The 17819-nt window shown below is 47.7% G+C and overlaps 1 protein-coding gene across 1 annotated transcript in view; it reads left to right on the top strand.

Annotated features, from left to right (window-relative positions):
• Positions 1–17819, top strand: part of AOAH (acyloxyacyl hydrolase (neutrophil)) — a 72073-nt gene that overhangs the window by 12290 nt on the left and 41964 nt on the right. Inside the window, exons 3-5 of the mRNA XM_010137547.1 lie at positions 3113–3173; positions 4250–4349; positions 12328–12387. Of these exons, the coding sequence (XP_010135849.1) occupies positions 3113–3173; positions 4250–4349; positions 12328–12387 (221 nt within the window). The remainder of the gene's footprint in view (positions 1–3112; positions 3174–4249; positions 4350–12327; positions 12388–17819) is intronic.

Raw genomic sequence — 17819 nt, 5'->3', positions numbered from 1 at the left:
AATCAACAGCTTCCTCTTCCTGCCTGAAACAATAGAAAAGCTTTGGATGCTCACGAGGAGCAAACCCACGAAAGCGGGCCAGGCCATTCCACCTGAAAGAACAATTTCAGTATTACACATGTGCCTACAAGTGATTGTAAGATGAACAGCAACAAATTAATGCCATGTGGGCTTTTCCTAGGGCCAAAACGGCAGTAAGAACTCGTGTGGGTTTTTTAAGGGCCTCCTATAATTTTGATTACAGTCAAGCTGGGGTTGGAACAAGCCTTCAGTGAAGTTACAGGATGTTCAAGAACAAAAAATGTTTAGAGAAAAAGAGAGACAAAAATTCAGTTCTGCTTAATCCCGCTCAATCCCACAGGCTTTGTAGAAAACAGAATCACGTCCTTATTTGCATAGAAATATTTGCTGTGTGATTTAAGCAACGTGGCCAATAAACCTATGAAAATAAGAACAGTAAGACCCAGAGTGAAGGACTTTGTCTTGAGCAGACAGAAGGGCCCGATCGAGGGGAATGAATGGGCAGTACTTAGGATGTAGGAGATGTTGTTAGCAAGGATTTATGTTTATCTGGATGCTGTCTGTCTGCCTGATGAAACAGAGGTGTCTGATGCCCAAAATGTGCTTGGAGGTCATCAGCCCCCAGCATTGCCTCCGAGTCGTGCTCTGCTGCTGTGGCGACCACTGCTGTGTAAACACCTAGAGCTCAAGTGGAAATGGCAGCGTGATTAAGACCATCTTTCCTCCAAATATTTATCCTCCGGGATTCAGCCTGAGTTTGTGTTTCTAGGACTATGAAGCATATAGAGGAAAACCTTCCATATTTTTATCATGTAAGAACAGGGCAATTTAGGGGATCTCTTCTACCTGAAGCAGGGCAAAAGCAAACACACGCTGAGTTGTCTCTGAATTTTTGAGCATTTAGTTTGGTTTAAGCACTTCTCTTGCCTCTGAAACTCAAAGTTATTCATCATTTTCTCTCTTTCTCTCTCCTCATCCTTTCTGACCTATGCAGCTTCTTCCCAACAGAGCTTTCTCTCTGCCCTATCCTCTCCTCGTGTCTGCGAGCAGAGCCGGAGGTTTGTGAACACAGGAGTGCAGGCTGGTGGGAGGGCAAGTCCTGCAAACGCTGCCCATGCCTTGGGTCTGTTTTGCCAGAAGCCAAAGCCTGAACGGCATCTGTATCTTCCAGGAGGATTCTATGGGCTCAGTGATAATTTTATGTTATTGCTGTTCTTTTTACCATCTATCATTTGTTACACCATGGAGTAATTACACGTCAAGCTTCCTATATGCCTAAGGAAATCAGCGCCTAGAAACCGGTGTGACCAGCAGACCCCCAACATCAGCTCCCCAGAGCTGACAGCCAGCCGAGCCCTCCCCTCCTCACAGCCACCAGTATGGGTTCCAGCAGCCAGCTGGCTCCTCCAGGGCCCGAAGCGTTGTGGAATACGGCTGGTTTGGGAAACTCCTGTGGAGACCAGCACCTGCGATTAACTGGGGAGGTGTTGGGGAAACCAGTCACCTTCTCCTGCAGGCTGCTATAGGGAGCCAGATGCCCCATAGGCAAGTCTCATCAGAGGGTGTTTTAATCAGGGATGGCACCGAACGTGGGGTTATCTGTGTCTGCAATGTCTTTCCTTTTAGGCGAACAAGAATAAAATCTAATTCTAGCCAGGAGATCAATTTTTAACTTGCAGTTTGCTTCTAAAGAGCCAAGAGAGAGGAGTTACGTGGCAAAGGAGGCAAAGAATGAAGCTAATAGCTTGATTGAAATAAAACACCTGCCATGGGATAAGAAAAATCAGCTATCGTAGTCACAGAAGCTGCCTGCAACACCGTGTGAATAGGAGGGAGTTGGGCAAATTAGCTTTTCATTCCCTGCTACGCCTGTCTGGTCCCAGTCCTGCTTTACTGGGTTGCCAGCCGGTGTTCTGCTGTGCTGGCAGCAGAGCATCTGTGGGAGCGAGAGCACACCCATAGCGGGAGTCAGGGCTGTGAGGTTTTGTGCCATCTCTGGAGCAAAACTACTCCCCTGGTGTGCAGCCAACCCCCAGCCCTGGGCACGTCCAGCCTGATGCTGCTGAAAATTGAATATTCGGCCCCGAGGTGGAGGGAAGCGGCTGCTCTGGGGGTTTCTAAGGTTTTTCTTTGGGAAAGATGAGGACACTCTGTTTTCTTCCCCAAGTACAGATAGTTATCTGTCTGGATAATGGAAGTGCAAGAGAAAACAACATCTCTCAGGAATTTTAGCGCTGCACTTGTACGAACCTGCCTCTTCATGACTTTGCACAACACCAGCCCTGCCCAAACAGGGCCTGACACCTCCTTTGCAGGATATGTTCGTGGTTAACCAGCTTTCATCTGTCCAAGCCAAGAAACACTCGATTTTCCTTCATGGGAACTATCAGGCCAGTGCTACCATCATGCCCTACCTGTACCCAAACCCCCAATCTCTCCTGCAAGAGCCTTTGCTTGGGTGCAGGGACCATTTTCTTTTTACAACAGTACCTTGAAGAAGTCTCTGGTGAGCTGTCTTCTGGAAGTCCTGGAGAGCAGGCGTCACCCACAGGAAAGCAAGCCACCTGAGCCAGCAGCCCAGAAGGCACACGGCTGCAGGCTGTGAAGGGAAGCCAAAAAAAAGTGACAAATATTTGTTTGTTTGAACACAATTAGTCCAGCGCATCTCTTGCTCTACGCAAACCATATCCTCTTAAGTCACACAATCCCCCCAGATGCTCTGAGGCAGCAGTAGCATCAAGCCCTGCATCTCTTCCAGCGATTTGATTTGTGTATTTGTTCTCTTTCTTCTTTCAAACCTGCCGAGCTCTTTGTTTAAGCTGTTTACACGCTGCAGCATGTGTGGTTTCTTCCGACTGTTCCATGATGCCGTACTCAGAACGTTGAGTAAACGCTAGTTAGCCTTTTTGGTCTTTATCACGTGGTTAGAAATGTAGGTTTTCCCATTCCCTGCTGCTCTGCCGAGGTCAGAGATTCACACACCTTCCCTAAGATAAATCCGCTTTCAGCCTAACGAACCAGATCCTGCTGTGTTCTGATGCTATAAAACCAGTTTCACCACGCTCAATCACTGAACAATTCTGTTTTCTAGAAAAACTGCAAGGTTTCTGTTACGTCCTGGCTGAACTCTACGGACCACACATAGCTGAACTGTAAGTATCGCTGTGTCCCCTTTGCTTAGTTTGTTCCTGACGCGCGCGGATGTGCTGTCGGATCGGAGTGCAGGGGTTTCACTCTTAACATCGCATTAGTATTAAAGCAGAGATGCTGGGGAGTGATCCTGGTTTGGCATTTGGCACAGCCGTTCCTGAGTGACTGAACACGGGCTGCCACTGCTAACCATCTTCGTACCCCATTTGAATCTCAGATCAGGCCCACATGATGTAATTACCTCTTGAAATGCAGCTCGTTTGGCTGAGGGAGGAATTTGAATAACCCGGTGTGCAAGACAGGTTCGACAGAGTCACGCTGCTGTAATACTTGGCTCTCGCTTTCCCTGCTACCTTTAATCAAGCTTTCTAATTGTCAGCCCCTACATGCTCTCAGCCCTGACCTTGATACACGCTCTTGGGGAAGCCTACTAAGTAATGTGATTAAAAAAATAAAATCTAGGTCATTTGATTCCTCTTTGCAAGTTCTTAGTTTAATTAACAGAGCTTTTGCTAGACCTTCTGCCTCCCTGGGGTTTTTATTTTTATTTTTAAAGCTAGCCAGGGGACTGCAAAGTGCTTACAGGACTAAGAAGCACTATCATCAAACATTTTCATTTCATTCCTGATTAGCCCAGAGGTGAGTCCCAAAAAGAAAGAAGCAATCGCTTGTGCTTGGTGATTAAAGGTTAAGGATCTTTGAAGGATTTTGGGTTATTTTCTGGAGTTAATGATTGAACATTCATCTGTGCCAAATTGCATAGGCATTAACTTTAACCTTTAAATCTTTGTCAGACTTATGATTGATTAAAAAGCAGACTAGTCATAATGCATTTGATCCAGGTGCTGCAGATAAAGCACAGCGGTTTTTGATCATCCTATTTGAAATGCTGAATGGGATGCCCTGGCAGAAAATCATGAGGACCCAACGCTGCGCCCAGCAGTGATTATGGGCCACAGTGACGCGAGCTGAGGTTATTGTTTGGCGTTGGGGAGGTTTAACATCCCATGGAAATAGCTTCTTCTTTCAAGCATCCTGGAGAATGTAATAGTCTTCGTTTTTGCACCGTTTCCTTCAGCATAGACAAGGAAATGAATGCCGATGTGGTCTGCCATTCCTTGAAGCTGTGTGCACAGGATCCAGGACAACCACTCTGTCATCTCTACCCTCCTCCAAAGGTGAGTCGATTTTCCACGTTTGTCAAAGCTACAGATTGTGGAAGGTCTTTTAAGCTGGGACTGAACGGTCCGGAGGCTTCCAGTGCACGTGCATTGTCTGGGAAATAAGCCTCAGCATTTTGAGCGTGGTCACTTTTGGAAGATGCTCATTTGAAAGAAAGATACATAACGCACTTCAGCTGCTGGACCATCGCCAACGTGGTGGTTGGAGAGTGGGAACTGCAGGGCCAAATTCCCTTGTACCAGTCTGGGTCAGTGAAGAGGAGGAGGGAAAATAAAGTCTCAATTTCTCCAGACTTTATTGCTCAGCAGGACGATAACCCCAAACCAGACACTCAGCCGAGATTCATCTATACCCTCACATTCTGAGTTACCGCTGCGTTGCCTGATCTGCTGCGGCAGCTTTTGTGGTGCTCAGGTACTTGCTGCACTGCAGTAACTCGATTGCACATCCCAGACCTTTGCTGCTTGGGCTCACACATATCTGCAGAGATGGCTAAACAGATACGGTTTGTTTAGGGACTTTTTTGGTGTGTTTGTCTTTTTTTTTTTTTTCCTCAGCCATCACGCAGCCCTAGTCACGCTAAAACCTGTGAGTGATGGTGGCTGGCAGTGTCAAAAAGCAAGTGATTGTTTTAGGCATCTAGTTTTGGAAAATTTCCCCCCGCATCTGGATGGATCAAGACATGCTTGATTTCTAAAGGTTTGCGTAAGATGTTTTACATAGGGCCTCATCCAGCTCTCCTTGAAATCCATCAGAGCCTTTTTGTGGCCTTTGGTGAGCTGAGGTTCATCTCCAAGATGGATTTAGTTCTGCCAATATCAAGACCTGGAGAAACACCTTCCAAGAGTGACAGTATCATGAGTTTCATAGCAGATGCGTGTCCCATTTGACTAGTATGCTCCATGCTGTGCCAACCTGGAGATACCTGTGTGTGCAACCAGGCAGGGGTGAAAGAAGACGAGTGCAGGCAGCAGAGAGGGCCCACACTAACTTGACTCAACTAGGATGTTCCCAAGCTTCATCAAACGGGTGGGTTCCTTCAGAAATTCTGTGTGACTGGCTCAAGCCAACCCTCACTGTTCCAAGCGGTAGTTAAGTCAGTTTGTGTCAGGCTATATTCGTTTCTCACCAGAAATAAGGGAACTCTACCAAAAGAATGATTTTTCTACCCTGACCGTGCCCTCCTTTTTAGCTCACCCGGTGCCCTGAGACAGCGTGAGGAGGCTGGGGGAGATGGGAGGAGAGAGCAGTACTTAGAGTTCATGCTCAAGCGGCTGATAAATTGCCCACAGTAACTCTGTGACAAGTCAGACTGAGTAAAGATGGATTATGGGTGAAAAAATCTGAATACACTCAAAGATGCAGATGCATAAAATGCAGTTTACTGCACATTTGCTTCTTTGGTTTGTGATTTGATTGATCACTTCGGATATATGAGCCTGCAAATGTTGGCTCAGTCCCCCGCCAAGTGTTTGAGCAAGACTTTAATACTAATGACTGTTTTGTTCAACTCTATTGATTCTCAGGTACTTCATTTACTCATTTAGACTTTTGGATGCCCATTTTCCCAGAATTAGTATCCTATTTGTACCGGTGAAGGGAGTAAAACGAATATAGAGTTACTTGTCCTTATAGCACAGTATAATGTTCAGGTTTTAATTGCCTTCAAGGTGGCGATTATCAACCTGTAGCTGCTTTTTTGGCCGATAGTTTTATTTTGTTCTGTTTCCATGGTGGTGCTCTAGCGAGATCATGTGTCTCACGGAAGGAAGAGCCCATGCTTCAGAGGCCTTGCAAACTACGGACAGAACAGAGACACTGCAAGGCGAGCGAATGAACGAGCTTTGTGTTACATACTTCCCTGGTCTCTGACAAACGAGCTCAAATTAATTTTTGTGCCATTAGCGCTCTGCGGTTATTCTAGGAGACTTGGCTCTAATTATGAATAATGAATATTGCTCCGTTTGCACAGAGCTCGGTGCTCTCAGTGCGGAGCTGGAGGAGGAGAGCATCTAACCTGGCTGAGGGTCGCTCTGGCGTGGGGGCTCCCCAGGGGCTTGGCCAAGGTGGGCAGTCTCAGGAGCAGGGGAACAGTGGACTCCTTGGCTCCTGGACCACCAGCATGGCTATGCAAGCAGATGTCACTCGTAACGGGGTCCTGTGGACCCCTGATTGCCACCAGTGACCCGTAGAGCACAGCCTGGACCAGGGCTGAAGTGCAGGTAGATGCTCTCCTGCTGCATCTTTCTTGCCCAACAAGGGGTTCTTCTTTACCCTTAGTATGAGAGTAGCGACACTGGGGACTCCTTCAAGTCAGGAGGCAAAATCATATGGTGCATCAGAAGTGCAGGCTTACCAGAGGGAGCTGAAAACGGGACAGTGTCTAAAGCTGCTGCGGTGATGCCTGGTGATTTAAGCCACACCAGCAGCAGGTACTCTGAACATCGGCTACAGCATCGCTCCAGAACGCTGACAGTGGGTCCAGCTATCCAAGCTAGCTGGTTTGGGATCACTGGATATTTTTTTAGGTCAAATTTATGAGCTCACGTGGTGGAGGACTTTCTGCACTAGGTCCTATGGCACAGGGATGTTCCTCTAGTGAGCAAAAAGGGCTCAAAAAGGATGAGGGGTTTTAGGCACTGCCTACCAAGCTCCCCTTCTGGCCCTGGGAGCAAGCCGGTTTGCGGGAGATTATTCTCAGCTTGCTTCTAGATAGTTGGAAGCCAGCTGGCCTGTGCAGTTAAACGGCAATACTTTAATTGATTTTGTTGGGGCCAGAGTAATGGCTCGAGTTCAGCACTGGAGTCCCGCTGCTGGCAATCTCTTAAACGGGCTGTGTTGGACGGAGCTCGTACTCTTCTTTCTGCTTTTCAGAGCTCCTCTTCTGCTCTCCATCACTTTTCTTCTCTGGATTATTAGACTTTCGGGGTGCAGATTTTAGCTTCATCTCCAACAGCAGGATTTTGCTGAGGGTCATCTTATGCCAGCAAAAATATACACATTTATGCTGATGTCATTTTATCTTACCAAAATAATCCTCATTGCCGCAAGCACTAATGCTGGTTCATGTCCCCTCTCTCAGGTCTTTCATTGAGTTTGTAAGAAGCAAAAGCCACATCCCTCACGGACATTTCCTATGGCCAGCTGCTCTTTGACAAAGTAGGAGACAAACGATTCTGGATGAAAAAATGAAACCCTTTGGGGATTCATAAAATAATAATATTCCTGCTATTTTCGCTCGTTCATCTCTTTCTCTTTTGGTGAAAATCTGAACTGCTTCCCAAGAGGTGAGGCAGAACCAGATTCTGGAGAGGGAATTCTTCTGCATTCCCAATAAGAGCAGGCTGCCAGTCTAAGGTAGACCTTGTTTCCTTCTTTTGAGACCAAAGGTTGTAAAAGAAGCATCTAGGAGGCAGGGTAGGTCCTGGGGAGCAAGATGCCCTTCCTTCTTTTAACCTTTCTTCTAGGAAATAGGTAAAATCTACTGAAATGTGAGTAATTTCTGCTGCAGACAGAACGGAGCCCTGAAGAAACATCACTTGTTTCTCACTATTTCCCCTGCTCCTCTTGACTGCCAGAAAATAAACCACAAAAAACCCCGCTGCCAACCAAAACTCGACCCCCAAACCACCAAACCCAAATGTTTCACCAAACAAACCCCAGAACTCCGGGATGGCATAGGGTCTGCAGGGCGCTGTGTGCAGCTGAGTTGTACCGGTGCAGAAGCTGCCCCAAGCAGGACCCCTGAAAACAAGTCTTGGGCGACCCACGGGCACGGCAGCGTTTGGGGTGGAGGCTGGCAGGGGAAAGTGTGAGGAGAAGAGAGCGTTGGTCGTGGGTGCTGACTGCGGTTTGCAGAGAGGAAAAGTAAATCAAAACGATTCATCCAGAACACCCAGAGCCCAAGTCCGGTTCCAAGAGAAGTGGTGTAAGATGAGCAGAAGGCAGAGTGAGTGTCCTGAGAGGAGAAAGGACCAAGTCAGGCTTCCTGTGGTTGAGATCTGGGCTTGCAGTGAAGCAAGAAGCGCGCCCAGAGTGCAAACCCTGTGTTTTGGCTGTGCTTTGCAATCTGCAGGGTGAAAGGTGGGAGCTGTAGAACAAACCCCAGTTTTGCCAGTGCTGTTTAACAAGCTTTGCAGTGTTGAGGTACCTTGGTACATGTACTCCTGGTAAAAAGACAAAATGAGTGAGAAGGGGAGCTCGAAGTGGCTGTAAATACGTGCTGTCCTGGGAAGGAGCTGGCTAGCGAGGGTGATAAATGACAGAGAACCTGAGTTGCTTGGTGTGTTTGCTTATGTTGAGAAAAAGATCTGTTTGCAAAAAAAACCATTTAACACCAACCAGGTCTGAGGACTCCAAGATAAAGTTCAGCCCAAGTTTATATTTTTCTGTCTAGAGCTACAGGAACTCAACATGGGGGAAAAAAAGTATGTGTTGCCAGGAGGTAGTATTAAAGCGTTTGGAAAAAAAGGAAATATCCAGGGAATACATGGCTGTCTCCGTGGAGAGCACTGAAAGAAGATGGTGAATGAAATGTCAGCGACCCCACTGCCCTCAGCCCATCTGTGGTGGGTATCTCCTGTACTCCTGGCAGCAGGACTGCGCCAGTTTGGGTCGACAGGGCTGGCTGCTCCCCACGTCCTCCACACACCCTCCAGGCAGTGTCCACAAGGTCAGCCACCAGCTGGTGGAGCCTGGGGAGCCCCTTTCTCGGTGGGGTTTTCATGCCATGGGAAAGCGAGGAGGCTGCTGATTTGCAGCAGGAGGTTGTATGGGCTGTGTGGCCTTCGGTGGCAGGCGTGACCTGCTGGTGTCAACCAGGGATTACAGGTGACCCAGGAAACCAAGAGCGTTTTCTCCCGGTTGGGTGTTTCAGCTGCCAGACTCCCTCCACAGCCCACCCTGGAGTCCTGGCTGAAGTAATGTCTGCAGCAGGAGAAAATCTCGTCTTTTATGTTTCAGAGAGTGTTTTCTACACACGGGGGCACCTCAGCCTTCCCTCCCTCATCTTCTGCTGTCCCTGTGTGATATCGCTGTGGCTGCCTGAAACCTGCTTTTCTCAGGCTCTGCTGCTGAGAGGTCTCTCTCCTCCCCTGCCCAGCAAAGGGGCTTGATAAATCCTACCTCTCTGGAAATTTTTCACCTATCATACTCAATTTTAAGCCATTTTCCTCACGTGCCTCTCAAGCTATTTTATTGCAGAAATGGCAGCAGCCCGGGGGGTTCGGCACCACCACAGCAAAACCAAAATACTCAATTTTAAGCCATTTTCCTCACGTGCCTCTCAAGCTATTTTATTGCAGAAATGGCAGCAGCCGGTGATGTACGACATCACTACGGCAAATGCAAGATGCATGCTTGTTACTGGGGACAAGAAAATAGGAAAATTTGACTCCTTCCTAGCACCTCTCATCTCTTCATGACATACCCAGGTTTTTCTAAGACTGTAGAAACAATGAATTGAACATATATCAAGCACATATATTAACTGACACATATATTTAAAACAATAACTTAGACGTCTGTGTTCGGTGCTGCTCATGCTGACTCTTCCTTATCCCCGTATATTGTTCGCCATCATTTTTTGGCCCTTGAATATCACAGGTAATTAATTTGCTTTGATCACTGCCTAAATCAATTATAATCACATTCTAAATTCTATTCCCAGCAAAAAAATGTTGGTTACTTTAAATGTAAATATATGCTATTTACTGTTCCAAGCCAGCACGTTCAGTGAGGTGCCAGGACTTGGGGGATATTTCCTTTTTTTCCAAATGATTTAATACTACCTCTTGGCAACACATTCTTTTTCCCCCCCATGTTGAGTTCCTGTAGCTCTAGCTAGATAAATATAAACTTGGGCTGAACTTTATCTCGGAGCCCTCAGACTTGGTTGGTGTCAAGCTGGCGTGTTGTCCGTAGGCTGAGCTGTAGGTCTGATGGCAGGTCATTGTCAGACAGAACCGTTTGTCCTCACTAGCTATTTTGATCAGGAACAAAGTGCTGACATGTTTGTGAAACACTGGATTTTTCTTCCTATTTGAAACATTTTCAAAAGTAATTGATTTTTATCTCCTCTTTTATATATATATTTTTTTTCAATCGATTCTCACAGCCTGCAGAACAAAAGAAGTTATTCCTTCTGAAATAGGACAGATGGGCAGTGGTTCAGACTGGAAATTAGGAAAAATTTTTTTACAGGAAGGGTGGTAGAGCACTGGGACAGGCTGCCCAGGGAGGTAATGGGGTCCCCATCCCTGGACGTGTCTAAAAGCCGTGTGGATGTGGTGCTGAGGGACATGGATTAGGGACCCTGGAGTGCAGGGTGAACGGTTTCATCCTCCTTCATGCTGAACGCTGAGGGGAGGGACAGAGGCCATCACACAGATACTGCCTGACGGGTTTGACTGTTTGCAAAGGTGGCTTAATAAATGCAGGGCAACATATGGGGATTATCCTCAGTGAGGTGAAAGAATATTGTCTGCAAGTGAGAATAGAGCAGTGGCGTGGGGGAGGTATGCTGGTGGCACCCTGCCAAAACCAAATGCTTTTGCCTGAAGTTTGCACCCAAGTCTGTGAGCTGAGCTCACCTCCGGGGTGCTCGGCAGCTGGCTGTCTTATGAGCAGGGCATGCACAGCATGGGCATATCGGAGTCATCTCCTCCCCTCCATTGACTGGGAAGTGTTCTTGTGGCAGGAAGACTAGTGGAAGGAAGTGGCAGGAAGACTAGACATCTCCTCTGCTGTGCTAAGGGACAAATTTCTTAAGGCCAGGGGTAAACACTTAAGAGCAAGATCCAGAAATGATCCCTGCTTGCTCCCCATGTCTCAGCATTTAGCCAGACAGGACGCAGGGCTGTGGACCAGATGGGCTGCAAAAATTTGTTGGTTGAGGGTTTTGCAACAGCATAGCCTTGAGGAAGGCTGGAGAGCGGGACCTTGGCAGCTTTTGGCAATTCCTGGCCGAGGTAAGTGGCCATCGGTGTGTATTCAACCGCAGCCCCACTGCACCATGCACAGCACATCCGTCTTGCTGCTGCCAGCAGTGCTGGTCCCTGGCTGTCCCTCACACTCACAGAGGGTGCCCCTTGCACATAGTGTCTTCTCCTCCTTTGAGGAGCATGTGTGTGAAGGGATTTGAGGAATTATTGGGGTATCACCAGAAGCTGACTTCTTCATAACCCATGGCCTCGTGATGGCCAACCTGTTCTCCTTTGATAAGGATGCCTCTCCAAGGTCTTTTCTTGCAATGGTTCTCCCACTCTTCCTTTCTGTTTAGGAATAAGTCTCCTCATTGTGGAGGAATCCCAAAATGCTTCTTCAGCACAGGTTTGCAGGGACTCTACAGAAAAGCAGTCTTGCCACTGTCAGTGAGAACTTGCCCTCCAGGTCAGGTAGTTCCAGAATAAAAAGCTTCCTAGATCTTAAGCAGGAGGTTTGCCTTCCAATCTCTGTTCCCCGCTTTGTACCTTCTGTGCACCAGCCATCACCAGCTGTTCCTCTGCTGGAGTGAACCTCAGCTGACTACAACCCTTATCCTTGCAAGACCAAATGTCTCCTCTGTACCCTTCCACAGCAAGACAGACCGACATTGTGCGTGAAACCCTCTTTTGGCCACCTAATGGATGAGTTGTTCTTCATCAGGAGCCACTGGAGAAGTCTGTCCTCTGCAGCTCACGCAGTGCAGTCAGGGTATGAATCTCAGCTCTTCAACTGATCTGGACGTTTCCTTAGGAAATAAATGATGCCCTGGAGCAAAATAAATGAACTCTTGCAACCGGCGTTTCATAGGCAGCGGATGGATGATTGATTGTCAGTCCAATAAAACGTAACTGATGATGAGTTTGTGGGCTCGTACATCATTTTTTGTGCTGAGACTGATATATTAAAAAAAGGTAGGAAATGGGGAGAAAAATCAGTAGGATATTGTGAGGCTGATCTGTTTTTTTCTTTATTCCTTTTTTGCTCTCCTAGGTGGGGCTGAGTACTGCAATAAGGAAAGCAAAGCGGATTATGAAGAATTCCAAGGACCTGGTAAGAAATCAGCAGCATTAGGGTGTTTTACACCGTGCTTAGGTTTTATCAACAGTGAGTCCTCATTTTTTTTGCCTAATTGTGAACCCACTTGATCATCGCTGAATTGAATGCTGGCAGACTTCTACCTGCTATAGGATCTGCTTTACTTGGTGACACTGGGAAGAAGGACAGGGAGATGCCAAAGAAAGACAGATGAAAGTACAAGGAGAGCAGAAAAAACCTCGTGAAAAATGCAGACAGCCTGTAGAGTAGGGAAGATTTTCTTTCGATTTTTTTTACAAAAGCAGGAATTTCCCACTCAGCCTGTGCTTTTCCATCCAGAGAAGCTTCCTTCTTTTTTTCCTTCACACTTCTTGCAGTGTTTATTATTGCTCCTCCTGGTTTCATGCTTCTTCCTTGTCCCTCATCACCCCTACCTTGCCCTTGCAGCCGTATGTAAGAGGGAGCCTTGTGAACTGAGCCACTGCCTCAGAGCACAGCGCCTGCACTTTGGGGCTGCCTGAAACCCAAGCGATGGCCTGACTGCAAACTCTGCGTATTTTTCCTTCAATTTTGAACAGCTGCTTTTGCCTCAAAACCTGAAAAATGGGATTTGAAATCGTTCCTTGTCCCCCAGTTCTCAGATTCATAGAGGCTCTCCAAAGGACAGCAGAGGAGGGAAAGGCAGCTTTTATTCTGCTGAGTTACACTTGTATGAGTCAGCTCAGCCAGAGTTTGCTTCCAATTGTCTTCAGGCACTTAAAGCAGAGCAAATGTTTTTGCTGTTTGTGAAGAAATTACTGGTATTGCTTCTTCCTGAATCCTCACTGTGATGCTACTCACAAAAGTGAAAATTGAGGTGCCTAATTAGCCTTTGGGCAATTGCCGAATTACCAAGCCAGGGAAATAAACAATGCGCTGGAGAGACGGCTCCCGCAGAACAGCAACCAGCAGGAGCGTGCTCATTTCCCTTCCTATTCAGCGCTGTGCTACTGATTTCCCCTCAAATTACGTGCAAGTCCTAATCCCCTTTCCCCAGGTGCAAGTCCCCACGTTAACACCTGCGGCGAGATGCTCTGAGTCATGGAGGTCCTCTCTGTTAGCAGAGCCCAGGCGCAGGGACCAAGAGGGATCGGTGTGCAGGTTCCCTCGGAACACGGGGCTCCTTTGCTCCCTTATGTGTGCTTCCACCCTCGGGCTGCATCCCGTGCATGTCCAGCCTCGTCTGCCCTTCATGGGCCACACATGCCTCATCCTTTCACGTTCTCCTGGGTAGGGCAGCGTGGTTGGCATCAATCTTTGCGTGCAATGCTCTCCTTCCAGCTTGCCTCTGCTCTCCTGTATCCGCAAAGGTGCTCAATGCCCCGACATCTCTCTCAATCTCCATCACAACTCCCTCGGCCCCTTCCTGCTCCTGCCTTCCTCCTCCTGCTGATTTACCAGCGGAAGGGACAAGCAGACTGTGCCCCAGCTAGAAGCAGCCATGTCATAGTTGGGTTTCTCCAGTAAATACATTTCTAAACCTACATAACTCACAATACAGGGTTGGTTCAAATTATTGTGTGGTTGACTGGGCCCCTCCTGCAGTTATTCCTAGCGTGTTCCCTGTAACGACTCTTGCCAAAGCGAACCAATTTCCTTATTTTAAATCTGGAAGTTAAAAATAGCAATATTTCTGGAGGCTTTGCTTTGTCTCACAATTTCTCCTTAACCCAAATTGCAATAAATTCCCTTTCAAACTCAGAAAAACAACGTAGTAAGAAACAGAAAGGAAGATCTGCAGGAGAGAGCACAGCGTGTACCACTCTTGCATAAACCCCGTACCCCAGAGCAGCAGCATGTGATGAAATAGTAAGAAAACCCCCTGCACAATCTGCACGCTGACACATCACGGTCTGTTCACCTGCCCAGGGGCATACACGTGCCAGTGAGCAAAGGTCAAAGCAGCTGAGGCTCTCACTGCTTGGGGAGAGGGTTTCCTGGCTGAATGTGTGGGTGAGGGTCCAGAGACACCCTGTCTGTGGTAGGACATCTCTGCATCTACGCTGGCGGAGAGAGAAAAGCATTCACCTGGCCTTCTTCATGCTCTGGCTCTCGCAGGACAGAAATATCAAATTATATCTGCTCATTCTTCACCTATCTGCTGGTTTGGTTGGGTTTGCCTCATTGCATGTTTGGGGAAAGGCTTTTGAACAAGTTCCTGCAAGTTAGCTGTCCCCATCTTTCCTTGGCAGCTGTGTGTGACTGTGCATAGAAAAAAGGTATCGGTACGGCTGTTGGTAATGAGAGTGGGAGGTCTGGCTGGCTGCCAGGGCTTCCTACTTACTGGGCATTTCTTAGGAACATGGCGGATTTGGGAAAAAGAAAAGGTATTTTCCAGGGGTAGAGATGCAGTGAAAGTGGCTATAACCCCCCAAAAAAGCTAAGAAATGTCTCCATTCATTTAAAGTAGTGAGCCATCTGTGAGTGACTGGCTTAAAGCAAACACCGACAAGCATTAGGGGCTCATCGTTATTCTTTTTTTGGAAAACCAGTTAAAATAATTACAGAAATGTCATTAGGGAATGTCAACAGGCAATGAATAAAATACTCGTGTTCTCAATCTCTGTGAGCACCTCCAGCACTTTCTTACGGGTGGAGAAGATACTAAGATTCTTTGAGCAATAGCAGTGGAAGAACGATGAAGAGAGTCATGGCTGCAGCATTTAACGAGGGCAAGTAACGAGCGACAACCCTGTCGTGCCTACGACTCGCAGCCCAGCAGCCGGAGAAGTGGGAAGCCACAGAAGGAGCCAAAAGGGAGTTACAAGGCAGAGGAGGGTATGAGGCAGTGTCCTGTCAGAGAAACAAACCCATCTGGTTGGAAGAGACTTTTAAGATCAAGTCCAGCTGTTCACCCCGCACTGCCAAGGTCCCTAAACCGTGTCCCTCAGCTTATGTCCACCCTCTTATGTAACACAGGGGCCGTGACCCATCTCCTCCCAAAAGCACATACTGCAATCGTAGCCTGGCTCTGCTGGGAGGGATCCTGCAGCTTGCTCACCTGTGCTCAAGCACTCTTATCCCTTTTCTTAACCCTTTACTGCTTGCTGCCTTTTGAGAGTAGCCCAAGACACCCTCAAAGAGCAGATGAGCTCCCCAAGCAGAGCTAAAGCAGTAAATCCAGACCTCATTGTCCCACGTGCTGTGGGGGCACATAGGCTGGGAGGCTGCTGTGGTCCTCAAAGCTCACCTCAACATCGCCCATGTCACTTCCAGGGCACCATCATGCCAACCATTCCCACCAGTGTCAGGGTGCAGGATAGGCTTCCTCTGAAACTAGAGGACATCCAGTTGCCAACAATTTGCATGTGACTGAGAAAAAGGCAGGAAAGATTTTATTCTGCTTACAGCAAAGGGTAGACTTCAAATGCAGCCTGTGAACAGAATGGCAGGAGGTTTTATGTATGTATTTTTTTTTATTATTTTTTTTTATTATGTATTTTACTGCACATCTTAGCCTGATGGAAAGCTTTAAGAGCCTCTGGTGCTTTTTAGGCAGCGCTGGGATCAGCCCTACATGGTGGAGGAGGGGAAAGTGGTTTCTTTTCTCATTCCAGGAAGGTGTACGTAAGTTTGTGAAGCTCTTTGAGAGAAGCTGGCATCCCACTTGTGAGCCTCTTGTGCTCTCTGTGTACCTGGCCATGCGTATGCAGGCACACACAGAGAGCAAAGAGAAGGTCTAGGTCCCTGCTGTGCTGCAGGATGTAGCCCCAAGGTGGGCAGGCTGGCAGGGAGCTTAAATACAGGGGGGCGGAGGGGTGGGGAAGAGCGCAGGGCGGCTGGAGGCGCAGCAGTGGGACCAGGCTGGTCCCTCTGCTCAAGGAAAGGTCCCGCTCCCTGGCTGCTTCTGACCATTTCCATCCAGTTCTGAGATCGTGTTCCAGCTTCTGACACTCTCACCTCGTGGTCCCCTCCAAGCCAGTGAGACTCCAGCCTTGTTATTTTGAGTGTGTTGGATAGAAGAGAGTTAATTGGTGGGGTTTTTCAGGTTTCTTATCTCCCCGACTTTCCTCCTTTATTTCTCCTTTGATTTCTCTGTTGCATCCTTCAGAACGCGCTCTGTTGCAGCTCCACCTCGCTGCAGGTCTCCCTCACAAGGTACCACCACTCTTTTTCATCTTCGCCTTGCTGCTTGGTCACTTAGCCACCACTGCAAATGTCGTCTACCATTTTCGTACTGGGGCTCTACCCTCTTCACTAGCCCAGCCCTCCTCTCCTCATCGAGATCCTGGTGGTCACATATTTCTGTGGCTGACCTCCTGCTCTGGGCAGTGTCAGACCCTCTTCTCCATCATCTCTTGTTGCCTGTCCAAGCAAACACCTTCCTGCCTTCCCTGGAGCTGCAGGGCAATGCCTTACACATCGTGGCACCACTGCCCCGCTGCACCTGAAATTCTCCTCTGTCGCTCAGAGCTTGGGGTTTCTGCCCCTCACAGTGATTAACAACCTTTCATTGTCCTGTCCTGAACAGCTCCCAACCTTTGTCTTCAATTTTACGTTCGATTTGAGGTGTAATCTCATTAGGACAAGGACCGTCTCTTTTATTTTTTTTTTTCTGTATATATGAAGTGCGTAACACAAGGGAGTTGGTTCAAGGACAGAGCTCTTAAGTGTTATAGCCGCATAAATAATTACCCTTCTTTGCATGAAGTTATGAGTATGTCCATCTGCTCCGTATTTACATGCTGAATGGAGCCTTAGCGAATACCGTTAATTAGACTGTGCACCGAGTAGCCCTCTGTATTTATAGACCACTTGATGTCCTCAGTGTTTAAAGAACACCTGAACTTACAGTGAAGCCACTTGAGCAGCACGTTTGTAGGACTGATTGTTGGTGAGGTGCAACTGAGCAGTCATTAGGAAGGCGTCCTTCAGCTTTTGAAGCCTCCTGGCTACCTGGGACCTCAACTGGGTTGGCCCACGGCTGTGGTCTCCTGATGTTGAGATTTATTCTTCAGCAGCTGTCTTCTACAGTTTGCAGATCTGGTCAAGATAAAATCCAGTTGTGAGATTTCCAGGATAAAATCTCATTAAAAACTCAAGGGCATTCTATGCACACGCCGGATCCTCCCATTTCTCCTCTCTTTGGGGTTCTTCTGACCTTTGGCTTATCCACCCCTCCCCGGGTGTGCAGAAACAAGCCTCATGGCCCACAATGTGTTGTTGCCACTCCTTCCACGCTAAATGCCAGATGCCATTGTGCTTACTGAATGTAAGAACAGCAATTTTTTCAGAGAATGAAAAAAATAACCCGGAGCACATGAGAGGAAACAGTTTCACAGGAGCATCTTTCCTTTTTAATTTTTTGCAGCTCTTTGAAAGCAGGAGGAGCTGGTTTGTAAAATGTTGTTGAAATCCTTATGTTGACAGCTGTGTTGGGTCTAAATCCTCTGGCATGTGGCATTCCT

This window comes from Buceros rhinoceros, unplaced genomic scaffold (assembly GCF_000710305.1).
Source record: "Buceros rhinoceros silvestris isolate BGI_N320 unplaced genomic scaffold, ASM71030v1 scaffold9946, whole genome shotgun sequence".
NCBI classification, from domain to species: Eukaryota; Metazoa; Chordata; class Aves; order Bucerotiformes; family Bucerotidae; genus Buceros; species Buceros rhinoceros.
Note: the sequence above shows the minus strand (reverse complement) of the source record. Positions and strands in the feature narration are given on the sequence as shown.